Source organism: Vanessa cardui, chromosome 12 (genome assembly GCF_905220365.1).
Source record: "Vanessa cardui chromosome 12, ilVanCard2.1, whole genome shotgun sequence".
Classification (NCBI taxonomy): domain Eukaryota; kingdom Metazoa; phylum Arthropoda; class Insecta; order Lepidoptera; family Nymphalidae; genus Vanessa; species Vanessa cardui.
The window spans coordinates 3,001,950-3,029,313 of NC_061134.1; the positions used below are offsets into that span (position 1 = coordinate 3,001,950).

General features: G+C 31.7%; 1 protein-coding gene across 10 annotated transcripts in view; it reads left to right on the top strand.

Annotated features, from left to right (window-relative positions):
- The window catches only part of LOC124533976 (perilipin-4-like), a 31,416-nt gene extending 5,190 nt beyond the window's left edge, over positions 1 to 26,226 (top strand). Inside the window, exons 2-31 of one of the 10 annotated variants that reach the window (XM_047109550.1) lie at positions 12,951 to 12,962; positions 14,112 to 14,291; positions 17,167 to 17,301; positions 17,477 to 17,542; positions 17,767 to 17,865; positions 17,943 to 18,041; positions 18,115 to 18,213; positions 18,290 to 18,388; positions 18,476 to 18,574; positions 18,660 to 18,746; positions 18,835 to 18,933; positions 19,016 to 19,114; positions 19,183 to 19,281; positions 19,353 to 19,451; positions 19,706 to 19,804; positions 19,897 to 19,983; positions 20,246 to 20,344; positions 20,725 to 20,823; positions 20,905 to 20,991; positions 21,075 to 21,173; positions 21,341 to 21,439; positions 21,503 to 21,589; positions 21,656 to 21,754; positions 21,834 to 21,920; positions 22,275 to 22,373; positions 22,606 to 22,680; positions 22,866 to 22,952; positions 23,257 to 23,397; positions 23,828 to 24,021; positions 25,341 to 26,226. In XM_047109550.1, coding sequence (XP_046965506.1) covers positions 12,951 to 12,962; positions 14,112 to 14,291; positions 17,167 to 17,301; positions 17,477 to 17,542; positions 17,767 to 17,865; positions 17,943 to 18,041; positions 18,115 to 18,213; positions 18,290 to 18,388; positions 18,476 to 18,574; positions 18,660 to 18,746; positions 18,835 to 18,933; positions 19,016 to 19,114; positions 19,183 to 19,281; positions 19,353 to 19,451; positions 19,706 to 19,804; positions 19,897 to 19,983; positions 20,246 to 20,344; positions 20,725 to 20,823; positions 20,905 to 20,991; positions 21,075 to 21,173; positions 21,341 to 21,439; positions 21,503 to 21,589; positions 21,656 to 21,754; positions 21,834 to 21,920; positions 22,275 to 22,373; positions 22,606 to 22,680; positions 22,866 to 22,952; positions 23,257 to 23,397; positions 23,828 to 24,021; positions 25,341 to 25,430 — 2,999 coding nt within the window. In that variant the 3' untranslated portion in view covers positions 25,431 to 26,226. The remainder of the gene's footprint in view (positions 1 to 12,950; positions 12,963 to 14,111; positions 14,292 to 17,166; positions 17,302 to 17,476; positions 17,543 to 17,766; positions 17,866 to 17,942; positions 18,042 to 18,114; positions 18,214 to 18,289; positions 18,389 to 18,475; positions 18,575 to 18,659; positions 18,747 to 18,834; positions 18,934 to 19,015; positions 19,115 to 19,182; positions 19,282 to 19,352; positions 19,452 to 19,705; positions 19,805 to 19,896; positions 19,984 to 20,245; positions 20,345 to 20,724; positions 20,824 to 20,904; positions 20,992 to 21,074; positions 21,174 to 21,340; positions 21,440 to 21,502; positions 21,590 to 21,655; positions 21,755 to 21,833; positions 21,921 to 22,274; positions 22,374 to 22,605; positions 22,681 to 22,865; positions 22,953 to 23,256; positions 23,398 to 23,827; positions 24,022 to 25,340) is intronic. The other 9 variants (XM_047109552.1, XM_047109551.1, XM_047109553.1 and 6 more) reach the window with 9 other exon arrangements.
- The last annotated feature ends 1,138 nt before the right edge of the window (positions 26,227 to 27,364 follow it).

Below are 27,364 nucleotides of genomic sequence, written 5' to 3' on the forward strand. Positions count from 1 at the left end.
TAGTTAGTAGTTCAGAATTACGCACACCTTACTTATTTATAAAGGTAAATGGGTATACCAGATACCCGATGGTAAGCGGTCACCACCACCCAGACATAGCTTTCTAAGAAATATTTACGACATTATTGATGTTACCTTGAGTGTTGAGTTATGATGTTATGTTCCGTATATGCCTATATTTACACTGGCTCACTCAACCTTCAAACCAGAATACAACTATTTAAGTATTGCTGGTTGGCGGTAAATTATTAATAAGTGATACCTAACTTGGTGGACTTGCACAAATCTACCACCAAGTTAGTTTTTTATAAATGTTGAAATCAAATATGTAAAGATTGCAAAAAACAACAGCTTTATATTATTGTTTTCGTAAACAATAACCTTGACCAATTACTGTAGACTTTTGAGGGAATGAACCCAAAATACTCTGCCCTGTCCATTTCCAAACCTTCAATTGTCAAATTATGTACGAATGTATCACGTACTTCATCTATTAAATATATTAAGGATACAACAATTTGAAGGCTTTTTTAATTAACTAAATAAAAAACAGTATGGAATGAAAAATGTTTACATCAAACAAAGCCATCGTGTTATGGAACAATCAAAACAAATTCTGTAAGCAAAACGGTGACATCATCAAGGTCGACAAGACGAGGCTCGTAATTTTTCTTCCGTCTCTGTTTAACCTATTTGATAGTCGTACGTGCGAAGAAAACAGAACGATCAGACAAGGGTCTTGTATGGAATGTGGTATGTGTTAATTTGAACTTATTTTATAAAATTATAGCAATCTGCCCTCGGTACAAGTTCACTACGCTCTATTGAATAGTAAACTACCTACAATAGAATAATAAAAAAACTCAATATACTAATGTATTAAATCAGTTTTTAATAGACTTTTATAGGAGTAGTTTTTTTTTCAAATTGGCGCTAATTATGGACTTACCTTGTAATAGTAAAATATCATTAACCTGAATTTTTTTTTGTCAGTCTGTCTGTATTAAATGTGGCTTTACTTTCGATAATATTCATTTTAATTATAGGGTAGTATCCAATGATATTCTAATAAACAGATATGTTATACCCATACTAAACAACAGAAAGACGTGTGCCGCGCCGGGGACCGTTTATTTTACATTTCGTTACAAGTAAAAAGGATAGCTCGATAAAAAACAATAAGTAAAAGGGATAACTAGATGTTTTAATTACGCAAAACGTATTACTACATAATTATGATGTATTATAACGTATTACTGGCATAATTATGATGAAAACGACTAAAGGCAAACGTCCCAATTAGGACGTTTTCTAGTCTTATCTTTTTGCGCGTTAATGACATATCTGTTTACTTGAACATCATTGGTACTATCCCAAAAGAAGAATCTTTATGCGGCATTACTAAAATTATTATTGATTATTTATTTATTTCTAATCGATTTATTTTCATACTCAGTACTCAAATACTCAGCATAAACAATGGTCTTACTCCTAAGGCATTCATTTATACTTATTGAATAGATTAAGTATGGATTGAATAAATTCATTTTCTCATGCTCGAACAAACGTATCACACAATGCCGTTAATAATAACGCGACTTTGTATTAGCTGTGGTAATTTAAAACTAGTGTTTTAATGTTATTACTTTTATTGACTATATTTTTTTCATTTTTTCATTTTTGTAGTTCCGGAATTACAATCACAAATTATTATTTATTACATTTGTTTTTCAAAGAAATACGTTATTTAATTATAAACATGTTTGAACAGAATCAACAGAGTATAAATTCATCTAACAGATGATAAATTCATCAGTTTAACGTGAAAATAAATATTTAAATTTTAAAATATAAATGCAACTTAATGCCAGTATTTCCAATTGGAATCTGTCTAGTGCTGAATTCAAAGTGACTCTTTACTCTGTCCACAAGAACTTTTTTATTACAAACAAAACTTTACTTTTTTTTTTACATGTTTATTATTTTAAATAAAGGCTTGTTACATAAAATTTTTAGATACAATTCTATTATAAATATGATGTAGGGTATCGAAGAATGTCTAGTTAAATATACACAAAAAATTATATTGCTTATTATTTAGCCTTTTAAAGCAAATACATTCTAAAATATCAATAGCTTGATGTCAGCAACTGCTCGTACTTTTTACTACCGTGTATAGCAAATGACCTAATAATCGTGATTCGTGATGAAAATTCTTCCCGACATACAAGGCGCATTTATATTATGCGCTTTGAATGCATAGACACTCTTTGTTCTTATGTTAAATTAATTTATACGATTCCTTACTTGTATGTTATTTAATGCTTACTGGTGCAGAGCATTACGTAAGTTGTATTAGTGTTCCATAAAATCTGAAAAGAATATTAACAAAAATTTTAGTAGACTGACTGTGTAATACTTTTTACATATCAATGTTTAGTAGTTATTTATTATTTTTCTTAGGCTTGGTATTGTTTTCCTTTGCCTTGTTTTTTACGTCATCTAAAAAAAAACAAATGAATTATTGATATTACGAAATGAATTTATGAGACGATTTTTACATTGTTAAATGCCATAGAAGTGCATATACATTTCAATCTGTAAATTATTTATGACATTGTAGCCATCAGGAACATATCAACGAGATATGCTATAAGCACAACTGGCTAGAAGTGTGCAAAATGTCAACAATGCCATAATTACGGGACATATTACCAAGCAGTCGAACTGAGTCCCGTTATCGCTGGGCTGTCTTTGTCAGAGTAGAAGGAGCCAGGTGTTAAAACCCTTATAGCTGTCCCAAAATTTAGTTAATTATTTTAATTTATGAATATCATATTAATCATAAAAAATATTTAAATTGTTGATTTTTTTAGTACTAGCAATACATTTTAAATTTCGCAATACCACAAACAAATATAATTAAACATTTATTTTTCCAACTTTCTGCGTTTTCCGATATCTTGACAAAAATAACGCCGAGACAAAATTGTTTCCTCTATTCAAAAGAAACACTTATTGTTTGCGTGGGCTTCGAGTGGGACATTAGTTTATCTATGAATTTATCTCAACTTTGACGTGCGACCTGCATTTGTACTAGTTACTACGCAGTGCACTTCCAAGACAAGACTATACTAATCGATTGTGTCATTAATTGAACTGGATTTTCTTTAAAAATACTAAACTACTAAAGTTATTTTATTGACATTTCCATTTGGAAGCTGTGCAGTTGGTTCGAATCCAAAATTCAGAAAATGTCGCAGTGTGATTATGCAAAAGAGGTATACAAGTGTAGGTATTTTGTATTTGTGTGTATGCACGAACGTGTACAATCTACATGTATGTATTTTGACCGGCATATATTGTCTTACTTGGTGGGTTAGTGCAATCCCGTCTCGGTAGGTTCCCACTCATCAGATATTCTTGCTCCAAACTTAGTATTGTTGGGTTCCGGTTTAAAGGGTGAGTGATCCAGAATAACTAAAGGCACAAGGGACATAATATCTTTGGTACTGGATTCGTGGCGCATTGGTTTGACGTAAGGAATCGTTATAGTTTCAAACAGCGTCAATGTTCATTGGTGGTGGCGACCACTTACGGTTAGGTAGGCCATTTGCCCGTTCGCCTACATATTACGTAAAAAAAAACACAACTTAATCATATCAAATATGAGCATGAGAGTAGTTTTGGAGTACTTTTGGGAGATTATCTAGCACTTAACTAAACTTACATTGGTAAGTTTCATAGCTATGAACATAATCTTTCATAATTTGCTGTCTTACCTACCTGCTTAAAATTCTATGTAAACTAATTATATTACATTCTGATTTATAAGAATCTGCTTTAAAATTTGTCGAATCCCTCAGGGCTTTTAGAAGGGAACAAATAGTACATACCTCTACGCAGCCAGAATATTTGGAAATACATACCTTTCTTACTTTTGTTGCAAATATTTCATTACTTAGATATAAATATCTCACACGAAATAGTTTCTAAGAGTACTGACACAGCTATGAGGTCATCGTATGGCAAGACCGGATATTCGGTTAGGACGCCTCCAGATAGAAATCATTCAAGTGGACAATTTCGTTCCTACATATAGAAATTGTAGGCGCTATGGAAACATTCCTTTTGTACATTATAGCATTGCATAGAAACTGATTCTAAAATAAATAAATTTTTATCTTAGTTTAGAAGTGATGATTGAAAATTCAGTTGCAAGATTGACGTACATACTCGTATAACTCTTACATAATACTCTCGAACGTGATTTATTCGTTCTAATTCATCATCATCTTACCATACTTCTAATCTCACATACTATCCCAAAGTTTTTTGGAGATCGATCTACTAACCATAGATTGACTTTTCTACATACTACTAATTTTGGTGTACAATAAAGTATAGTATATGCTGTTATGATTTTTGCCAATACAAGACTTATATTGAGAAAACACATGACTTGAGAGTGATGCTGACAACGCCAGTCTTGCACATCCTTCGAGCCTGCAACTGGTAACAAAAGCATAAATTTAATAATAGAATTTTGTATGGAATACACATTACCATATAGGCTGCCCAACTTCATTGGCACTGTAATTAATAAGTAATTAATAATATCTTATTTGCTCTCTCGCTCTTTGAACTCGAACACAAATTGTTGATTGTCTGGTAATTTCCCAGCAGAGACGGACTGACTTGCTACCAGTAAACTTTCAGTAACTGTGGCTTTCATTATGCTGAATTCTTACTTACTTACTTAATACAAACTTATATGACGAAGGTAAAATATTACCAACTGGAATTAATTATGTCGTAATTTGATCCGTTACTTTGCTTTCTAATGTATTGGATTAGGTGTTACTTGTTTTCTATGTTGTTGTGGTTACCTCGTCACTTAATATTTACCACAGATCACGTGATTAATGTTCATCTTAAATAACATATAATTACGTTGAAATACATAGAGTTACTTCGAGATTTTTCATGTGTTTTGGAACTCTTATATTTGGAAAGCTCAATATGTGGATAGATCGCTTTGTAACGATTTATGAATAAAATTATACTTCTGTTTTATTAAGGCCAAATCTATGTAATATTGATTTTAATTTCTCTGTGTGGTGTACAATAAAGAATACATACATATGTGTGTCTGTTTTACAAATTTACTTAGATTTTAGTTTAGTTATTAAAACTTCTTATTAATACTTATTAATATAAGAATCTATATCACTAACATGCCTTAATGATTTCAGTTATACCAATAAAAAAAATACTAAGTGTTTAGTACACACACATAGTCACGGCTAGTAATTTCATAAACAAGTACTTACTGGAAAAATTTACACCTAATCAATATTACAGTTTATCGCCCTTGACAATAATCTTACACGCGTCAGTCATCAAATTGGGATTTTATGTCCTTCGCAACAATAACACTGGCTCTAACCCCCATAAATGTGTTTTGGACCATACAGAGCACCCACTCACCCCCATAGACATATTTTGTTCATTACCATACATAATATCAATTTTCAGTGGAATAAAGTCACCTTAATACAAAAGCATTTTACTATTGTAATATTTACTTGTATCAACGTTTCGTAGCGCTGCCATAGAACGCAACGATCAATACCTTTAGTATTGGTGGTCTAGATTCTAGTGCCAGACAGTCTGGCGACTGATAACGGTTCCGGGAATAGTTTTATGGGCTAATGGAATTACACATACAATAATTTAATCAACTACAGTTTATTATTCTTTATTCAGTTAGAGACTTAAACTATTTTACCCGATTTTAAGTACGCCCATTACAGTAACGATTTCTTTAAATGACACCTAATTTATCTTAATTGGTGGAAAAGAACTATCTACCGTTGGTAGATTCTATATTCTGAACCGATGGTAATTTTAAATTTAATGCTACTTTGTACTGAGAATCCACTTAAATGAAGAATACCTTCTTTCATATTGGAAATCGGTGTGGTTGCATATTATATAAATACCAACCAAGATATAGTTACAGATGTATGGTAAGAGTCTCAGTAGTTTCTTTTGATTAAATAAGTAGGGGAATGTAAATGGGCCAGCTAATCGGAAATGGTCGGCACCGTTCATTTGTTATTACGCCATACATCTCCAATGCGCCACTAACCCTGGAAACCCCGGCGCCAGTGTGCACTGGCTCACTCACTAAATCGAAACACAACAAAAAAAAATTATATCTGTTTGGCTATAGAAGAATGCGTGATACTAAGTGAAGGTTTTCTTTTTGTACGATAAAAAAGATAAATCTTTTAATAATGATCATTCATAACTTCATTCAATTGTTTTCTCTGCAATATTAGAAGGAGCATAATAATATATGACGAATTGTATATGAAAAAAGGTAAAGCTTTACCAGTCTATTCATCTTCACCACTTACCATCGACTACTGGCAGGTAAATCCGGTCGACCTGTCAACTATTTTAATACCGTACATTATCGCCCTAACATTGAGTGACTTTGAACACAGTCATTATTGTCTGCTCTCTGCTAGCATATCCGCAAAAAAGATCTCGAATTACATTTAAACCTATTTACGTCATTCACGTAATTAATATTAAATGTGATTGTTGAAAATACTGCATCGAACACTGCAATATTATATAACATATAAAGTTACTAATAAAATTCGTAAGTTCGTGACCAGGGATTTATTTATGATATGCTCGGGCTGTGGACTATTTGGATCATTCAATTGCATGCGGTCGATCGATTTCAGCCTCTGAATGTTTTATTGCGAAACAACACTCAAGCTTCGTGAGGTTTTAAAACTGTTCGAACGAAGTTATTTTTGAATTAATCGATTGTTTGATATACTATTTATCAACATTACTCAGCTACGACTATATTATATAGATCTACTTATAAGGCAGGGCAACTGTTGTGTTTCTAATTTTCGGAAAAGCTAGCTTTTTAAATTGCGCGGTATACTCACACAAAATACTAAAAGAGTATTTTTACTGCACAGTTCAATTAATTCTTGGATTCACATTGTCATTAGATTCAAATTATCACGGGATTCTAGAATGTATTCAAAGTAAGTCTTGTTCACGTACAATGTAGTAGTAGGTACATATAATTTGGCATCTCCAATATGTTTAACGTTTTGTTGACTCGAAGTGAGTACATGTATTTATTACGTGTAGTTTGGCCGCGAAAGAGCAACCGACAGATGGAATCAATTCCGTATTTACAATGTTAGTACAGAATCTTATTTGATATAAAGACTCTATCAGTACTCTCGTTATATAATAATCTTGGAAATTTTGCAAGTTTAGACGGAATTTCAAATAATTTTCACCGATTACGACGTTTTTTGCACTTTTTGTGCTGCTATGAATACAATAGCGTTCATTTTAAATATATGACTAAGTATTGTCTCAACTCAAAAATATAATACGTCATATTGGCGCCACTGCTGACGGTAAGTCTAGTTTGAGCACCAAGTATTCTAAGTATTAGAATTTGAGATTCATAGTGGCAACACTGCCAGCATTCCTGCCATACCAAAAGGTCATCATTTTTAAAGTAGCTGTTTAATATTTTATACAGCACGAAAGCAAAGTTGTGTTATTGCTCTTATCGAAAGAATATAACAATCGCGATTCAATAATTATTATTTTCTTTGTTTTAATCGATATATTTCTAGTTAAGTCGTCAATGTAATAAATTCTTGTATGTTTCTCATAAGTACAATGATCTCGACATTTCAAACATTTTATAAATTATGTAACATTATGTAATAAGATAAAAAAAACATTATAATATTAAATCAGAAGCGAACGGTGTTTTTAAATTATGTGAACGGCTACATAGCGAATTGTTATCTCATGATATATTTATAGTAAGTAAATATTTATACCCGCGAAAGCCAAGATTAGCCCAGTGATCGCGTCGAACATTTTTAACGCTGACGATACACGCAAGTGTTCAATTTATTCGTTCTAATATTCTCAATATATGAAGCAGATTACTGTTATATACATATAGACAAATATATATTTTTTCAGTTAGTCTATACTATAATTAAAGATAAAAAATTCAATGTCATAAATCAAATCTTTTAATACGTTAGGGTTACTAGTTGGGAAAATGACCTATATAGGATCTGTACGGTTGCCTTTTAGGTTTGAACCAATGAGGCCCAATGTTTCGTACCTTTGTTTGCGAGGAATATTATTACCACCATTAATAATTTTATATAATATTTATCGATCGTTTTACATGGCTTACTCCATGGAATCTGATAGTAATCGCAGCGATTTCAACTTATAATAAAATACTTTTATTTGTTACAAAATTAACATTGCATTTAAAACTCAATGTTGAATATTTTGAACCGATTACGTAACTGTACAAATAAAACGAAACATATTTGTTAATAAGTTTTTCTTTATTATTTTTAATTTTTTTTTTTTGCAATTATTATAAGAAATAATAATTTTTAACAAGAACAGGCTTTTTTAAAATGTTTGTTCAATTAATAAAATAAATATTTATACATAATATAAGGTTCTATATTTAAATTACGTTAAAAAATAAGACCAGTGTTAAGACTTTACAATGGAATGGAATAATACCACGCCTCGGTAGACAGGGGAGCAATAATCCCGACTGACCGACTGAGCTCTATTTTAGACCCAAACTGGACCAACGAACGCGTGTGACATCTGAATAGCTAGTGCTAACAACCCGTCAATCTCCACTCTGCCAAGAATATTGTCGAATATACATTCAACACTTCATAACGCTGTCAAAAAGTACTCACATATTACAAAATAAATCATTTTATTACACAACTGGGTTGTACTTGGTTGAACTGGCTATCTATTTAAAATGACTTCAAAGTCAGTGTGGCATCTGTTGGTATGTGATCATTATAGCATTTAGACATTTGGAACAATCAAAATTTATAATCCTTTACTTTGTCAATGCCTTCGGAACTTAAATGTTATGTCATGTGTGCCTGTAGTTACCCTGGGTCACTCGATATCCATTGATTTTTTTATGCTATAGGTTGGCGGACGAGGTTCCTTACATCGTCAATGTGCCACGAACCTTGGAAACTAAGATGTTACGTCCCTTGTGCCTGTAGTTACTGGCTCACTCACCCTTCAAACCGGAACACAACAATACTGAGTACTGTTATTTGGCGGTAGAATAACTGATGAGTGGATGGTACCTACCCAGACAGGCTTGCCCAAAGCCCCACCACCAAGAATGTAATAACGATGTATCAGGGTTTAACATTAATGAAATATTCACACAAAAGATGAGGCACACTGAATTAATATTGATATAAGCCGTGGATCTCATTGGCTGCTTATATGCAATACACCTTGCCGAAGTTTCATCATAATCGCATAAATATTTTAGCAACGGATATATTATAAACGTCAATACATTTGTTTTTATTTATTTAGAAGAATATGTTAAGACGTTTACAAAGTCCGAATGCAAATCGGTATTTTGAAAATAATAGAAATACTAATAATACGAATTCTTCGTTAGTTATTTGTTTTGTTAATGCTAATAATGCATTTGTTAATATCCAGAAAACAAATATCGCTATTAAATAATATTATAAACACAATTTTATCACAGAATAATATAAATAAACAAACAAATATTGTTTATATTTTCAAAGTAAACAAGCAATTATCAGAATAATAAAATAGATTTATATAATCAGCATAAAATATAGCTTGAATGCGTTTAGTTATTGCACCAGTACAATTTGTGGCGAAGGAAACTCCTTAGTAGGTTTTTTTTTAAAGGAATATTTTGTTTTTACCAAAATCCTTAATCCATACCCATTGTTATAATAACTTGCAATAATACCCGCGTTAAATTATACCTCTGAATAATGCCTATTATCAACAATTGATTTCCTTTTGTTTTTTCCATTTTGAAGATAACTATAGACATTTTATGAATGTCATAGACAAAAAAATTACGATAATTTTGGTAACTTAGAAATGGCACACCGTCCGTTTTAAGTACAAAAATGCAAGCAAGCAGTATCCAGAGTAATTTTCAAAAAAAATCTTATAAGAGATCTTCTTTGGCGCGTCACCATGTTCCAAAAAATTGCACGCTAGATCATATTAAATTGAACAGTTGTTTGGGTCTCATTTGAACACAATTAAATATCATAAACATATAACCGTTTAGCAGAAACCTAGACCTTACTAAGAAGTTAAATATAATGAGTAAGTATAATAATATAATAGTACAGAGTCTATATTTAGTTTTTAAATGGACTCCGAGAAAATGTATAGTAAATATAGCATGGGTAAATGAAATATGTTGGTATCATGCGTCGAGCCGGTTTGCGAATAGGTTGAGGTCACATCCCTACCGTAAAAGGATGCCATGACTGCGTTTTTAACATCTGGTGGAATTAACATCAAAATACTCTTAGATACAGCATTTCAATTTTACTTCAAAATGTATTATTACCTGAAAAATATAAGATATACATATACTATTATATAAGATATGCTCTAGCTCTGGGAGTTGAATCATTCAAAAATCGAGATACAGACAAATTACTAAGTTTCGAAGTCCCATAACCAGAGTTCGGTTACCGTAACTACATATCTGTATATAAGAAGCTAAGAAATACTATGAGTATATACCTATACGTATGTGTTTATAGACTCGTTTGTTGAAAACTAAACGATGATATCGACTTCAAACCAATGTCATCCTACGCGCCGTTAAGACAACCAATAAATTATAGACAAAAGACGGTTTCAAAGGTTTTTTCATAGCTCATTAAAAGGGAAAAACTGAAATTATAAAACTAAAGTCAAAAAGATCGCACGGAAAATGAAGTATACAACTTCACGAAAAGGTGTCGTCGTTTTGTTAATACGTCAATATATAACCTTTTGTTTTATACTCTTATTATAGACATGTTATTAAAAATATAATATGACTAGCAGTCACCCGGGGCTTCGCTCGCGTTTTAGGGTATTGATTGTCATCTCTCAAGCAAAAAAAGCCTATGTCCGTTCTTGGAGTCCAAGATTGCTTCATACCAAATTTCATCAAATTCGTTTCAGTAGTTTAGTCGTGAAAGAGCGACCGACAGACAGACAGACAGAGTTACTTTTACATTTATAATATTAATATAGATGACACTGTTAAAAAAACTGTTTTATTTTTTATTTAAATTTAATGGACATACCGTGCATCCCATCTGATGTTCAGTGGCCTCCGCTTATAGGTTAGACTCGTAAGATACACTAACCATCTACATTATCAATTCCAACAACCTGAGGATCTAATATGGTTCGTCCTTGTACCTATAGTTACACTGGTTCACTCACCTTTCAAACCGGAACACAACAATATTAAATTGCTGTTTGCCGGTATAATATGTAAATTAGCGGATTTTATTGCTTAAAAATATTTCGTGGAATAAAAATGGTTGAAAATATATTTAAATTGAATACAAAAAGTATTCGGTTACGAAGTGTTATCTATCAATTAACATTAATGTATCCAAAGTTTTCGATGCCAATAATTAAAACATATCTACTCATTTAAATCGAGCCTTTTATGGTTTTTTATCTTACCTTGACATCAATAAATTCACAGTATATTAACACAAATGAATGTATTTCTTGTAAAATATTTACATTTACTCACAGAATGAATTATCTATTTTTAATCTAAAAAGCTTAAAGTCGATTTTATTTATAAACCGGTTTTGAGTTAAAACGTCACAGTAGACGATTGCATGATTGACTTATTATTAGGATATGACCTTAGATATTAAATATTTTTATAAATAATGACGTTTATTGGAAACAAAATTCGACCGAATCGCGTTTATAATATACTAGCGACCCGAACCAGCTTCGCACGGGTGCAATGCTGATACTAAATATATTTAATAAAAGTGTTTATTTACGACATCATTTTAAAACGTCTAAAATGATCAGTATTTCTTTACTAAATTGTGCATGTATTATACATATAAACCATCCTCTTAAATCAATCTATCTATTTAAAATAACCGCATCAAATTCCGTTGAGTAATTTTAAAGGTCTAAGCATACATAGGAACAGACACCGGTATAGTAAGAATTGTATTAGATTATATATTAGAAGTATTGAATTTTGCCGATGCTAAATCTAAGTTGTGTCGTACTATAAAACACTTTATTTTATAGTGCATATGTAATGATTATAAACGAACTCGACATTCGACACGCTACTTATTATCCTTTGGGTATTGGGTAAATAACGAATTACTTTTAAAAACAATTATAATTTAAAGTATGCATGTGCTAGTTTTTAAAAGATTTTATCATATGGCAATAAAATATAACTATTGTATTTGTAGAGGAATGAGTTTGTATTAAACCTATGCATGAATCACCTTTTAGTTAAAACGTAAAGCTAGACTCATCAATCAGTTCCAATAAATCGAATAACAGTATAATTGCGTGTCACAACCCGGTACCGATAGATGGCGCTGATCGAAAATGTCATTTTTCTGAATCACGCCGTCTAGATATTCGCTACTGGGTCTATCTAAATAAGATTATGGAACAACTTACATAGAATTATAATAGTGAACAGTTGCTAGCAAAATATTTGTCTAAGTAGTACGTAATCTCTTGATAGTTCCAAATAAATATTGAGCATGAATCATATTCATTTAAAAGTAGAAAATAAAAATTGCATCTTTATAAATAAAAATAATAGTAAGATACACATCATCTCTAAATGAAGTTTCCTCCCACATTTCCTGTAATATATTCATACTCGTAGCTATGTATAGAAAAACAAGTTTCGGCATGGATTTGTAGATAAATAATTATATAATTATGTAGTTTGTTACGTCAACATAAATAATTGATATTTATATTTCCATGCTTTCCGATAGACAAGAACCTTGGTGAGTTAGAAATCTTTGTTATTTATAATGATTCATATTTAATGAAATAAGTGCAAACGTTTATTTTATAAATATACTAGTATCTGTTTATTTATATAACACTGTATAAATAATGAATAGTAATTGAAAATACAGGATGATGTATATTACTTATGATACCGAAATTTAGTAATTACTGATAAAAAAGTACTGGTATAAACCGTCTACATTATTCTCTTTTTTATCATAACACCATGTAGGTTATCCTCTAAAAAGGTATTGCATTAATCGATACCGTGGTATAAAAGTACGATATCATAATGCAGTTAGAACTAACCTCCCACTACTTCTAGTCTGACAGTGGGAGGGAGAAGGTTAACCTAACTTTGATCAATACAGCATAACGAACTGGGTGTCTTATGTAAGAAATCTTCAAATGCGACCAAATGTATGTTATACCTAAAATCTCTTTCTCTTTATCTACGTTTATTAACATATATTTTCTTTTCATTTCACATTAGGCAAATAGGATTTAAATAAAGAAACAGGAAAAAATATAATAGAGTAATGCTCAGAAATAATCTGTGGCCTGCTACTTATAGAATCAAAATACATTTTGAAAAAAGTCAATTTATTTCAAATAATATAATTTATTGTGCTTTAATAATATTTTAATATAAAATTTAAAAAAACAAAAAGGTTTATCATTAACAAAAGTCGGGGCAAATATCAACGTTTCCTTATAGGATCAGGCCACAGATTATACCAATAAGTTTATAACGCTTTATACAATTGGACTATTTTCTTTAAATAAAAAAAAAATACGGATCCATATTATAACATTCAATAAAGTATTGTGAAGGTCATACCTAATGCGTCTATTACGTGTTACATGTGAATTAATAAAAACGGCCACCATTTCTAACTAATGATCGATTAAAGACAAATGTAAAATGTTGCCAGCTTTGTTTATATACACACACATATATAAATGTAGAAAATTATATAATTTGGAATTAATTTATATAAATATAAATTAATCACTGGATTTAATTATAAATGTCTCTAAACATGGCGATAATTTTTTTTTTTTAATTTAATCATTAATTATATTATATCAGGTAATAACATAAATTTGAAATTCGAATATTAATAAAATTCAAATCACAGGAGCGTTCCGAAGCATCGGAGAGAAGACAGCGTCTCTCTTCGAGAGGAAGAAGAAGGATGCAGAACAAATCGCTCAGGAGAAAGTAGCAGAAGCCGCCCATGTTGTTGAAGAACACGTCAAGAAGGCTGGAGAGCTTGTCGGCGGGGCTGAGAAGACGGCCTCTGAGGCTGCTAACTCCGGTACGTACACGATCATATATCATATCAACGAATTATTGTATACTGTGTCTATATTGAAATATAAGAACATGAAATTGATTCTTGTCTTCTCAAAAGTCAATCTAAAGTGACCGAAACTTGGAAGTATAATAGAATACAACTTATATACAATATTAGCTATTGATTACAATATGCTCTGTATCTGCAGGTATAAGTTTTATGTATGATGTTTCATAGTAATTTTTCGTAGTCTCGTAGTCGTCGTTGTCGTCGTAGTCGTTAGTAGTTTTTCCAGTTTTTTTTAAGTTTCTTTTATTGTTTCGGTATTCGTCTCCATGTTAGCTGAACTAAGGATGGTATTTTGAACTGATCTATGTATCTATGTGATCTATGATATAACGGTGAAATCGATCTGGCTATGGAAAAAAAATCATATGATATGTCGTTGTTTTATTTTACACTTGACAGTCAGAGAGATCGTAATTTTTATTTTATATATTGTAAAGTGCTGTGAGCACACTTCTAAGAGTATCACTTTATTTACACATTACCTATCGCCGTTAAGTTAAGTACCAAGTATATGTATGTACTTTGTCTGATTGTGTCATAATTAATAAAAAGTAAATATATTATGTTATATATGTCAAGATGAGTCATTATTCTGTCTGATTGTGTCATACTTAATAATAACCAAATTTGATATGTTTTATATACGTATAATGATTGAATGGCTGAACCTGCATCTTCATCCTCATAAAATATAGTTCGTTGCAATGTCTCGCGATTTAACCCCCCTTGGGGCATCTTATTCCTTGAAATAGAAATAGGCTATTTAAGTATTTGAGTCGAAAAACCTGAATTGTCAAAACGCAACATGAATAATAATATGATAGGCCTACATGCGGTGACGTACTGTGCCTACCCATAGTGTGACAAGACAAGGATTGTTCATATTTGTAATTAATTTGTGTCTATGTTCAAAGGCATTGCTACATTTTTAAACTTAAAATTAAGCAATACACACGAACATTATTCCCGAAATCTCAACTCCAAATCTGAACTAAAAAAAATAGCTCAAGTCGTTCATTGGTTAAAGAAAGCTAGTAGGACAGACCGCTGTCTGTAAGCCTAAATTGTGCCTTTATTTTATTAATTTAATTGTACATATACAATAATATAGAGGCAGTGACAATCATTTTATAGACTTATAGACTTTCCGGGGTTCAGTATTCGTTTCTATAATATATCAACACGGTTATTTTTAGTGTGAAAAAAAACACTGATTTCTCAGTGAAAGATTATCCTAATCAAAACTCAGACTAATAACAGTATATATATTATAGTATATAAATATAATAATAATGTAATAGTCGGTTTCTAAACAGATTATGTATAAAATAAATTGTATTTTATTGTCATAAACTTTGTAATTAAAAACGTATCGAAACGGTTATTCTCGATAGAATCTACTTTCCGAACTGATGGTATATTTCTATTTCATTCAATACTTTGAACAAGACTATTCTAGGAGCCTATTTGAATAAATGATACATAGATAAACATATAATTGTTCCTTTAATATTTATTGACATTTGTATAATATTGTAAATTATATGTTGGTCTGGCCACGGTTAAGTTTAGATCTAAATCCAGTTTTGCTGGTCGTTTTCTCAGACCACTCCGAATACTGGTCGTGCTGCTTCCAAGACGATTGTTTGGCGTCAAAACAGGCTCCACCGCTTCAGTACAACTGTACTAGGGAATATTATAATAAAGTTAATTTATATTTTATCGATACGAATAACTTTGCTGTGTGCAAAAAGGTAAAGGAACTTCACTAAGAGTATTTTGCAAGTTTATTTTAATTTAATCGCTGATCTTATTGAGGATCTCAAACATTTGTGCGATAATAGGCTTTCGTATTTTTTTTAATGTGAACATAATATTTTATTTTTTTAAAGATGCGCATCGCAAAGTTTTTATCGTATTATGTTTAACGTATACTTGGAAACTATTATTTAAAATATGTTACTTTTGAAATGAATAAATTTTGAAATAATAAATTCCTGACTTAAAGTCATATTCACAAATCTTTAGATATACCTATTCATTCTCGAGAAAGAAAAACAAAGGTAGCAACTATTATTCACCGTTGCTAGACAATCGTAACTAGCCTTTGCTTGTACGGTATTTATGAAACAATTCATACAAATATCTACATATTATGTTTTACCGAACATATATCATCTTATCATGTATAATATTGAGAAGCGACAGACAATATTTTAATATCTGTAAATTTGTTCCACAAACTTTGTGGCCTTTTGTGTGTTCTTACGCGCAATCGCGCGCGCATCTTAACCGTTGATTGCGGGTTCAAACCCAGGCAAGCACCGCTGATTCATGTGCTTAATTTGTCTTTATAATTCATCTCGTGCTCAGCGGTGAAGGTAAACATCGTGAGGAAACCTGCATGTGACAAATTTCGTAGAAATTCTGCCACATGTGTATTCCACCAACCCGTATTGGAACAGCGTGGTGGAATATGTTCCAAACCTTCTCCTCAAAGGGAGAGGAGGCCCTTAGCCCAGCAGTGGGAATTTACAGGCTGTTGTTGTGTGTTATATGTTCCACTAGTTACTGTATAAATCTTACGATCGTATTGATATAGGTTGCATTTATTACCCCAGAACAAAATACCAAGAGAGAGATTTGGACTGTTGCGAGAAAAAAAATTAGTAAGATTTTTGTCGTTAAACAATTAAAACGAAAAAGTCGAATTGTTTATGAATATAAATCCAATTGCATTATGTAAGATGTTTTCGACAGGAACTAAACTACATCTAATTATAGTATTTGAAATTAAAATACTATAAATAATTTTCCATCCGTACAGCTGCCAACGCGAAACACTCGGCGATTGACGCGCTAGATAAAGAACTATCGAAAGTTTCGCTTGCCGCCGGGGAGGCCAAGGATGCTGCCGACAAAGCCTTAGCAGATGGGAAGAAGGTTGTCGACACTACTAAAGGTAGGACCATAAATACATGCTTGCGAAATTTTCATGGAATTTTTAGTAATTTGTACAGCGTCTTATGTTTCTTTTTATAAATATTTCAACTTAACGCTTTTTCATTTCAATTTAATTTTCGTTTCGTTCGTTTGTGTTTAACTTTTGTTTTTTTTGTTTATTTCCATTACTGTAGATACTATTTCAACAACAGTAGATAATACGAAAAAGGCAGCTGAATCAGCTATAAACACAGCTAAAGGTAAGTTGTTATTATCTAAGTATGATATAGTGTAAGTTGCATCCCTATATTTGAAACACATAAATGCTAATTTTAAATCTATGCAATGGGACAATTTTAGAATTAATAAACTTTAAATCTTTACACTCAAAGCTTGCATGTTCTCTTATTAATTAAGTAAATTGGTACGGTGATAATTTGCAATTTTTATTTAGTTTTTAAGTTATTTTTATTTATGCTTGTAGATACAGTATCAAGCGTAGTTCAAAGCACAGTAGATACGACACAAAAAACTGCACAATCTACTATAGAATCTGGGAAGGCTTACGCAGCTAGTGCTAAAGGTATTATCAAAATATTAAGAACGCTAAACTTATACTTAATAGTCAATGAATTACTAAATGTACCTATTAAATTATAGATTCAGTAGTGAACACAATTCAAAGCACTGTAGACGCAACGCAAAAAATAGGACAATCCGCTGTAGAAACTGGTAAATCCTACGCTATCAGTGCTAAAGGTAAAAATCGCTTCGATTGTTTTACACCAAGCGTATTTAAAAGTATCGATTTTATTTTAATATAATTTTGTAGATACAGCCGCTGGTGCGATCGAAAGCACAGTAGATAGCACTAAAAAAACAGGCCAAACTGCCTTCACAGCTAGCAAAGATTACGTTGCTTCTGCTAAAGGTAGAAACACTACATTATTTTTATTCATTGATTGAAACATAATAAATATTTATTTTTATCGTTGCTGTAATTGTAGATTCAGTAGCAAGTACCGTACAAAGTACACTAGATGCATCAAAGGCTACAGCCCAATCTACGTTTGATACTAGCAAGCAATATGCTACAAGTGCAAAAGGTACAGATCGACTTTTAAGTATAGTGATAAATTTATTTTTCCTTGATAATGAATAATTATCATTTCATTATTTTTGTTTTATTGTAGATACACTTGTTAGTAATATTCAAAGCACTGTAGATACAACACAAAAAGTAGCTAATTCCGCACTCGAAACAGGCAAAGATTTTGCAACGTATGCAAAAGGTATTATTAATGCATTAGTTTTCGTAAAAGATTTTATTATTTTTGGTGAAAGATATTTTTTTATATGAAAATTTTACTCTTATAGATACAGTGTCAAACACTGTAGTAGGTGCACAAAAAAGTGCTCAGTCAACGTTCGAAACTGGCAAATCTTATGTCGCTGGCGCTAAAGGTACGAAAAATAAAAATAACAAAATTAAACTGAAATCATTAACATGAGCTCTTTAACCACAATTATAAAAATAAAATTGTCATTGTAGATACAGTTGCAAGTACGTTTGAAAGTACAGTAGATGCTACACAAAAGACAGGTCAATCTGCTCTTGAAACAGGGAAATCCTATGCCACAAGCGCAAAAGGTAAAGGACGATTTTATAATCGTTGTAGGATATATTTATAATTTTATTTTATTATACCGAATTATTTATCTTTATTTTGTAGATTCTGTTGCAAGTAGCATTCAAAGCACAGTTGACACAACACAAAAAACGGCACAGTCGCTTGTAGATACTGGTAAATCATATGCAACTAGTGCTAAAGGTAAAATTATTACTTATCATCAGATATAATGTAACTCTTTCGATATTGATTTATATATTACTTTGTAGATTCTGTTGCGAGTAGTATTCAAAGCACAGTTGACACAACACAAAAAACAGCACAGTCGCTTGTTGATACTGGTAAATCATACGCTTCTAGTGCGAAAGGTAAAACAATTAAATTATTTTTTTTTATTTCGTTTCATATGATTTTATTAAAATATGTTTATTTGCAATAGATACTGTAACAGATGCTGTTAATAATACGGTCGAAGGAACCAAAAATATCGCTAATTCAACGACAGAAACGACTAAATCTTACGTGGAAAGCGCTAAAGGTAGAATGAACTCATGTGTGTGGTTATTGAAAGCCAGTGTTTGTTGTAGCTTATTCAGTATTTTTATGTTCCATAATACTCCCTTTTGAGCCGTATTTTAGTGTAGCTAGCTTATTTTATCTGTCATGTATTTGTGAAGTAGTTTTAACATAGTTATCCGTGTAAAATTTTGGGTATTTATTTTAGTGTATAATTTGTATTTTGTGTTTTGTGACTGACATAGTTTTTTTTTTTTTGGTTTGTGCTTAACTTAGATTCAGCCCAAAACTCATATCAATCTGCATTGGATTTCTCGAAGAGTTATGCGTCCTCTGCTTACGATATCGGAAAATCTTACCTAGATAGTGCTAAAGGTTAACTGTTGTTATTAATGCTTTGGTTTTTTTTCGTTACTTATGTTTTCATCTTTGATTTAAATTTTAAATATATGTATCGCAATTTGTAGATACAGTAGCAAGTACAGTAGATAGTACAGTGAAAGCTGCTCACAGTTCCGTTGAAACAGGAAAATCTTACGTGGACACTGCCAAAGGTAAGTTACCTTCGGTTTGAGAATTTTGAAATTAAATTTTCCGTGGCCGTGAAAATATTCTCATTATGTAAACATTGTGAACTATTTGCGGCCTATTAAAAAGTTTTTGACATCATTCAATTGCACAAAATTTTATATTACTTTTATTTCTCATGCAATTTTATAATAGAATTATTTAAGTATAATGCTCTATTCAACATAATTTCTTTCATGTCTATAGTCATTCCCATGCTAATATATGTATGTTTTAATGGCATTATAGATACCGTAGCGAGCACCGTTCATTCAACTGTTGATAGTACTAAAACCGTAGCGGCATCTGCGCTTGATAAAGGTTCAGCTTTGATAGGAGGCGTTAAAGGTATTACAATAAAGAAAACAAATAATTTAGATCGATATATAAATCTTATTAATTGTATTAAAATATTAAGAGCAACCATTCTTTATTTTGACATAAAAAACTCGAAAGTTTGTGTGTTTGGATGTTTATTTCTTTATCACTCTGAAACTATTGAACTGATTCTTATAAAAGATAGATAACATATATGTCTGATGTAAAGAGAATATGATTTCACTTTAATTCTTAAATAAAAATAATGTTATGTTTTCATTAACGCCCTGCGAAGCGGGTAACATATGTTAAACTAAATTATTAAAGTAACAAGAAGTCATGCTATGCTATATATTATTTATTAAAGCTCTTTAATGATTTTACCGCCGTCTAATTCATATCGCGTTTAGATACAGTAGCAAGTACTGTGCACACGACAGTAGATACAACAAAAAATGTAGCAGCATCCGCCGTAGATAAGGGAGTTTCACTAGTAGAAACCGTAAAAGGTATTTCACTGCTTGAATTTTATTCAAATAATATTTTTTTTGGTATTCGCAACTTTACATAGAACTATTTCATTGCACTAGGTACAGCTGCAAGTACTGTAGATGCAACTAAAAATGTTGCTGCGTCTGTTGTTGATAAGAGCACATCACTTATAGGAAGCGCTAAAGGTAAAATGCACTCACGTATATATTGGTGTCTTTTATTATTGTATACCAACCACGATCATTATTTTGAATTGTCATACTTGTAGATAATCTAGCAAGCACCATACACACGACAGTAGATACCACTAAAAACGTAGCAGCGTCAGCTTTCGATAAAGGCTCATCATTAGTAGGATCAGCTAAAGGTATATAAAATGAAACTATATCTTTGTGAAAAGAATTATTTAATCGCTTATTGTAGACAACAACCCATCAAATTAATCAGCAATGAATTTTTATATGTAATCGTTTTCATCATCACCTAATTTATTAGATTAATCACCATTTAATTTTGATTTATTGAAATTTGTAGATTCTGTAGCAAGCACTGTGCAATCCACTGTCGATTCGACTAAAAACGTTGCAACATCCGCTGTCGATAAAGGCGCTTCATTAGTAGAGGCTGCTAAAGGTATATCATTAGTACACTTGATTTATATCACGTTGCAATTTGTTTAATTCATTTATCTCGTAGGAACCGTGGCAAGCACGATAGACACGACGAAAAATGTCGCATCATCCGCAGTAGATAAGGGTATTTCTATAGTTGGCACTGCTAAAGGTAAATTTGATTGATCAGCTTTTATATTTTGCAAGAAGACATCTTAATGTTTGTATTCGCTTGTAGACACTGTAGCGAGCACTGTTAATACTACCGTAGACGCAACTAAGAGCGTAGCAGCGTCAGCTGTCGATAAAGGATCGTCCCTTGTGGGATCTGCTAAAGGTACAATGTGTTCATAATGACGACGAATTAGTTTCACATTTAAATATATTTTCTGAATATTTTATTTTATTTGCTATAGATACTGTAGCCAGTACATTAGATACAACAAAAAATGTTGCCTCAACGGCTGTAGATAAGGGCCTTTCGTTTGTCGGTACTGCTAAAGGTTTGTCAAATCATTTATTTTTTTATTTTCAATTCGGTTTCGTTGAAGTACATTTAAGTCAGTATTAATAACAAGTATAATATTTGACCAGATTGAGAATCTTAAACAAATTATATTGTTTCACCTCTACGTCATTGCAGATTGCTGATGATATTGCAATGTTTATTTTAAAAATGAATTACCAAAATAAAATAAAAACACGTGATACTTAAAAATCAATATTTAAAAATTCAATAAAATATAATGTTATGTACTTTTTCAACTTAAGGGAACTATCAAAATAGATCTTTTGCTTTTGTTAGTAGTTAAGTAGTGTATTGTAGTTTTGCTATGGTTTTATTTTCATTATTTTAGATACCGTATCGAATACAGTTCAAAATACATTAGACTCGACCAAGAGTGTCGCTGGATCGGTTTACGATAAGAGCGCTTCACTAGTCATCGGCGCTAAAGGTACTTTTATTTATTACGCTGATTGTGATAAAAATGAGTTTGTTTGAATAATGAATAATTATAACAATTAAATCGAAAACTAGATTGTATTTGACGAAATTAGGAATTTGTTCTAATACACTTCAAAATGATAATTATTTTTTCAGCTTTGTTATTAATATTACTTTAGATGTAGTTGCTATAGTTGCATGTGTTTATTTTTCTTCTCTTATTTCTTTGCTAACTATTGTAGATACAGTAACGTCTTCGGTGGTTGGCAGGGCTGGTGCTGATGAACAAACTAAAACTATTATTGATAATGTTAAAGGTACAGCACTTACTTACTTACCAGCTTATTTCCTAACTAATCATATATCTTTCAAGGTAAGTTATGTGTAAACCAGTGGTGTGTCCTTACGCTAAAAACTAGCACTACTGGTTTATTTTTGTTATTTGTATGATTTAGTTGTGATAAATGTTCCTATCAAAACCGAATGTTTGTTAAATTCATAGATGTATTCACAAGCAAGACCGAAGGTGCAAAAGATTCGGCTGAATCTTCGATAAATATTGTTAAGGAAAGCGCCCAGGAATTAGACGGTACCAGAGTTTCCAGAGTGAAAATGCTTACATTAAAACCAATAAACAAATGCCGAAGATTTAATCGTATTGTTTTAAAGCTAGAATATTAACGAACTGACTAAAAATAGTGTTTAATTGAATTATCAATTATAATGTTTTTTTTTAGATGCTTTTTAACGACCATGTAAACCCAGTGTATTAAAAAGGAGATATCTACACGCTTGTGTTTTTCCAGCAGCCGATCTAAAACAACTAGTACGCTTAGTTTATGTTATTCGTAAAAGTGTGGATGTTTTTATTTAAATGGAAAAAATATTAACAGACACGATCAACGCGACGGTTGACACGACGAAGAAGACCGCAGAGGAAGCTAAGGCGCAGGCTTTGAAAGCCGCTGAAGATGCAAAGGAGAAGGCAAGATTGGCCGCTGAGGCCGCTAAAGAGGAGGCTAAGAGGGCTGCCAGTTAGTATACCTTTAAATTACTTAAGCAGAAAAGTTTTTATTCGCAATATAATTCGTATATAAGAGCAAACTCACTTTGTCTTGTTACTTCGCTAATAATAAAGTTGCGCAATTTGCTTCCCACATATCAATCAATCAATATTGGTACAATGCTATATTTTTTTAAAGACGATTGTATCATTGAAATACGTTTTTGACGATTCGTGTACTCTCAAATCATATATTCACATTTGTTATGAAATTTTTATCAAAATCAAGACCAAATCTTGTTGAAATTTCGATCATGTTGGTGTTTTACGCATCTTGCCATGAACACCAAAGTTAAAGTTTGACAGTTTTCTATCGTCATCTAGCTAGCATTCCATCCATGACCAACAAGAACAATAGGATCTAAAAACGATTTACATAATTAGTTTATATTTCATTCAAGACGCTGCTGTTGAAGAATCTAAGAAAGCGGCCGAGAAGGCGGCGGCGGACGCCACCAGCGCCGTGCAGAGCACCGTCGACAACACCTTCAAGAGAGTCGAGAGCGCGGCCGACCAGGGCTTGAAGAACGCGGGACACGTGGTCGACGCCAAGATCAAGGACGCCGACAAGTTCCTGAACGAGAAACGTGACGCGGTGAGACTTGTCAATCAACAGTACTCGGTATTGTTGTGTGTGAAGGGCGAGTGAGCCAGTCTAACTACAGGCACAAGGGACATAACATACCACTACACAACAACAACAACAACAGCCTGTAAATTCCCACTGCTGGGCTAAAGGCCTCCTCTCCCTTTGAGGAGAAGGTTTGGAACATATCCCACCACGCTGTTCCAATGCGGTTTGGTGGAATGCACATGTGGCAGAATTTCTATGAAATTTGTCACATGCAGTTTTCCTCACGATGTTTTCCTTCACCGCTGAGCACGAGATGAATTATAAAGACAAATTAAGCACATGAATCAGCGGTGCTTGCCTGGGTTTGAACCCGCAATCATCGGTTAAGATGCACGCGTTCTAACCACTGGGCCATCTCGACTCGTACCACTACACCACCACCACATTAGCTTATTATTGCATTGGCGATGTAAGGTTATGGTTCATATTTCTAACATCCCCAATGTCTATGGCCAACTGCCCATACAAAAAAACTAACTGTATCATACGTTTGTAACATGGGTATATAATTTAATTTTAAAAGCAGAAATTATTCTGCTAACCATACCTCATACCATACCTTATGAAACACAACAAAACAGTGGCATTTACATCGATATAATGAAATCCACGATCTTCAACTAAGACCCGCGTGCTCTAGCGAATAAAATATGCTCTATTTTATGCAAACTAAGATATTTATTTATTTATTTTGTTTGGTACAGTAACAGATAACAGATTAAAACATTTAGATACATGAGATAGTACTTAACATATTTAACAATAAATCTACTTTCCAATTACAACTGTACACAGCACTTCAGCTTGTAAGAGATGTAAACACAACTAGATGCAATCAACAAAAGGTAAAAAAATTAAATAAAATAAAAAATAAAAATGACTTAAATTACTACAAAAGGATAAAAAAAGACTAAAATAAATAACATCTAACAACTTAATTCCAATTTATACAAAGACAATTTAAAAGAATTAAAGCTGTCTTTAAACAAATCACAGTGGTGTTCCAAATTATTGTATTGCTTAGACATTCTCTGAATAGGATTATTCTGTGATGCTTTATTGGTTGTAGGTGGTATGCTAAACAGCTGAGGTCGACGTACTGACCTGTTGGGAATTTTAAAAGATAGGTTTTCCAATATTGGACAGTCCAGACCACCATTAGCCACCTCGTGTAGGATACACAAATCTGTTATAATTCGACGGTCCTTAAGGCTTTTTAAATTATATTTTTGAAGTCTTTCCTCATAAGTGGGTAATTTACGTTATGTATATGTTTTCAGCTCGTAACAAACTTATCGAGTGCGGCGCACGACGGCGCCGAGGGCGCTGCGGGCTTGCTCAGCAAGGGACTGGCAGCCTTCCCAAAATAAACCGCTGTAGTACCCTCTCCGCTCGGGAAACATACAACGTTCTATACTATATAAGCATAACTATTTATGTATAATAAAAACAACATACTGTATAATATATGTCTAAAACAAAACATATAATTATTTTTCAAAGATTTCCCGATTTCTTGTTTTATATACTTGCACAATTTTACTCATTAATCGAAAATGTAAGCTTAGTTATATAATAATTTCAGCCTAAAGTATCACGATTATTCATGTCACAAATTGGTGAGATCATATGTTTATGTTCATTACATTAGTTGTAAATAATTTAAGTTATTTTATAAGGATTTGTTTTATTGGATTCTCTTGCATTTGGTGTGCATTTTTCAATGTTTAACAGAAACTATGCTTAGCGTATACCGTCCATGTTGCCTTTATAACAGTCGAATTGTTTCGCTAACAATTACATCAAAAATGTCGTGTGATGTTACAATGTTGCTTAAATAATTAATCGTAGGAATGTAAAAAACTGCCTTGCAGTCTATTTTATATATAAATATATTATTCCTATATAAAAAAAAACATTTTAAACCTGAAAATAGATATTTATTACATAAAACAAATTAAGATAAATATTATATTGATATATGTTATAAGATATACATATATATTAGAAATATAAATGTCATGCTTATTAATTGTTGTGCGCAGTTGAATTTCGTCGCTAATATACCTAAATCCTTTTCTTATACGGTTATGTTTTAATATGTTACTTTTATTATTGTAAATTATCGTCGAAAACGTGTTATTTAATAAATGCATTACCATCAAATATGGTTTAGTTTTATTTTGTTTATTCACTTTAAAAAATTAAATGTAATATAAATAATTGATTTAAAAAATAGCCATACTATCTCTTGTTTGATAAACAGTAATTATTATTCATGAAATGAATTACTTATAGGTAGGTTGGCTTCTAAGAGTCTGTTGTCACAAGTTCCTACTTTCAAATATTTTGACATTAATGAAAAGCTAAATTATGATAATTTTTTAAATAATTAATTATACAAAATGTATATACAACTTTTATTAGTAAGTCAATTTATACATTATTCCAAAAAGGAAATAGCGACATTTATTGACATTTATTAAAATGATATCAAGCAACTAAATTATGAGCACGTAACTATAAATTAAATAAATTTAAATATTAGAAAGAGATAATGATAACAGTCTAATCTACGGTTAATGCATTGGTTTAGTGGGTGTTACTGCTTAAATATTATTGCTATATTTTTGTGTAAGTAGTCCATTGGTCTTTTGGTTAAATTTTAAGTCATAAGCCAAACAACTTTTTAAACGTTTTCGTGAACTCATAACCTACAACCTTAATCAAACTCAAACTCAAATTGCTTGATTAAGTATAGAAGTATTACACTTTCTTATTGATGGTCAATTGAAACAGTACCACCGGTTCGGAAAAGAAAATACCCTGACCTGAGAAGAACCGGCAAAATAAACTAAGCGGGTTTTTTTTCTCTCATGTATTATATAAACAATTTAAATGAAATGAGGCGATCGTTTCATTCCCAAGGTATGCTATCAATCATAAGGCTATTTGACTGCTTTTTAAAATCCATTTTATATTATTTAGTAGAACTTAAGGAACCCAGTAAAAGTTGTCTTTTTTATTTCTAGTACATATTTACCGAAAAATATCATATTAAAAATTCCATATTTAAATAGCGCGCGAAAACGATACTCGGACAATATGGCGCTGCAATGGGGTCGGTGACGTCACTTTGCTGTATTTTAATCTGTGGTACATATAGTAGAAAAGCGAGATTTACAACAAAGTGACTTCATTATAGGCCCGGCCAATCGGGAGCGTTTTGTGTCACGTGACAAACGTTCGAAAAAATACATTTTTATTTATTGATTTTTGAATAAATTAAGTATTATTTTCAAGT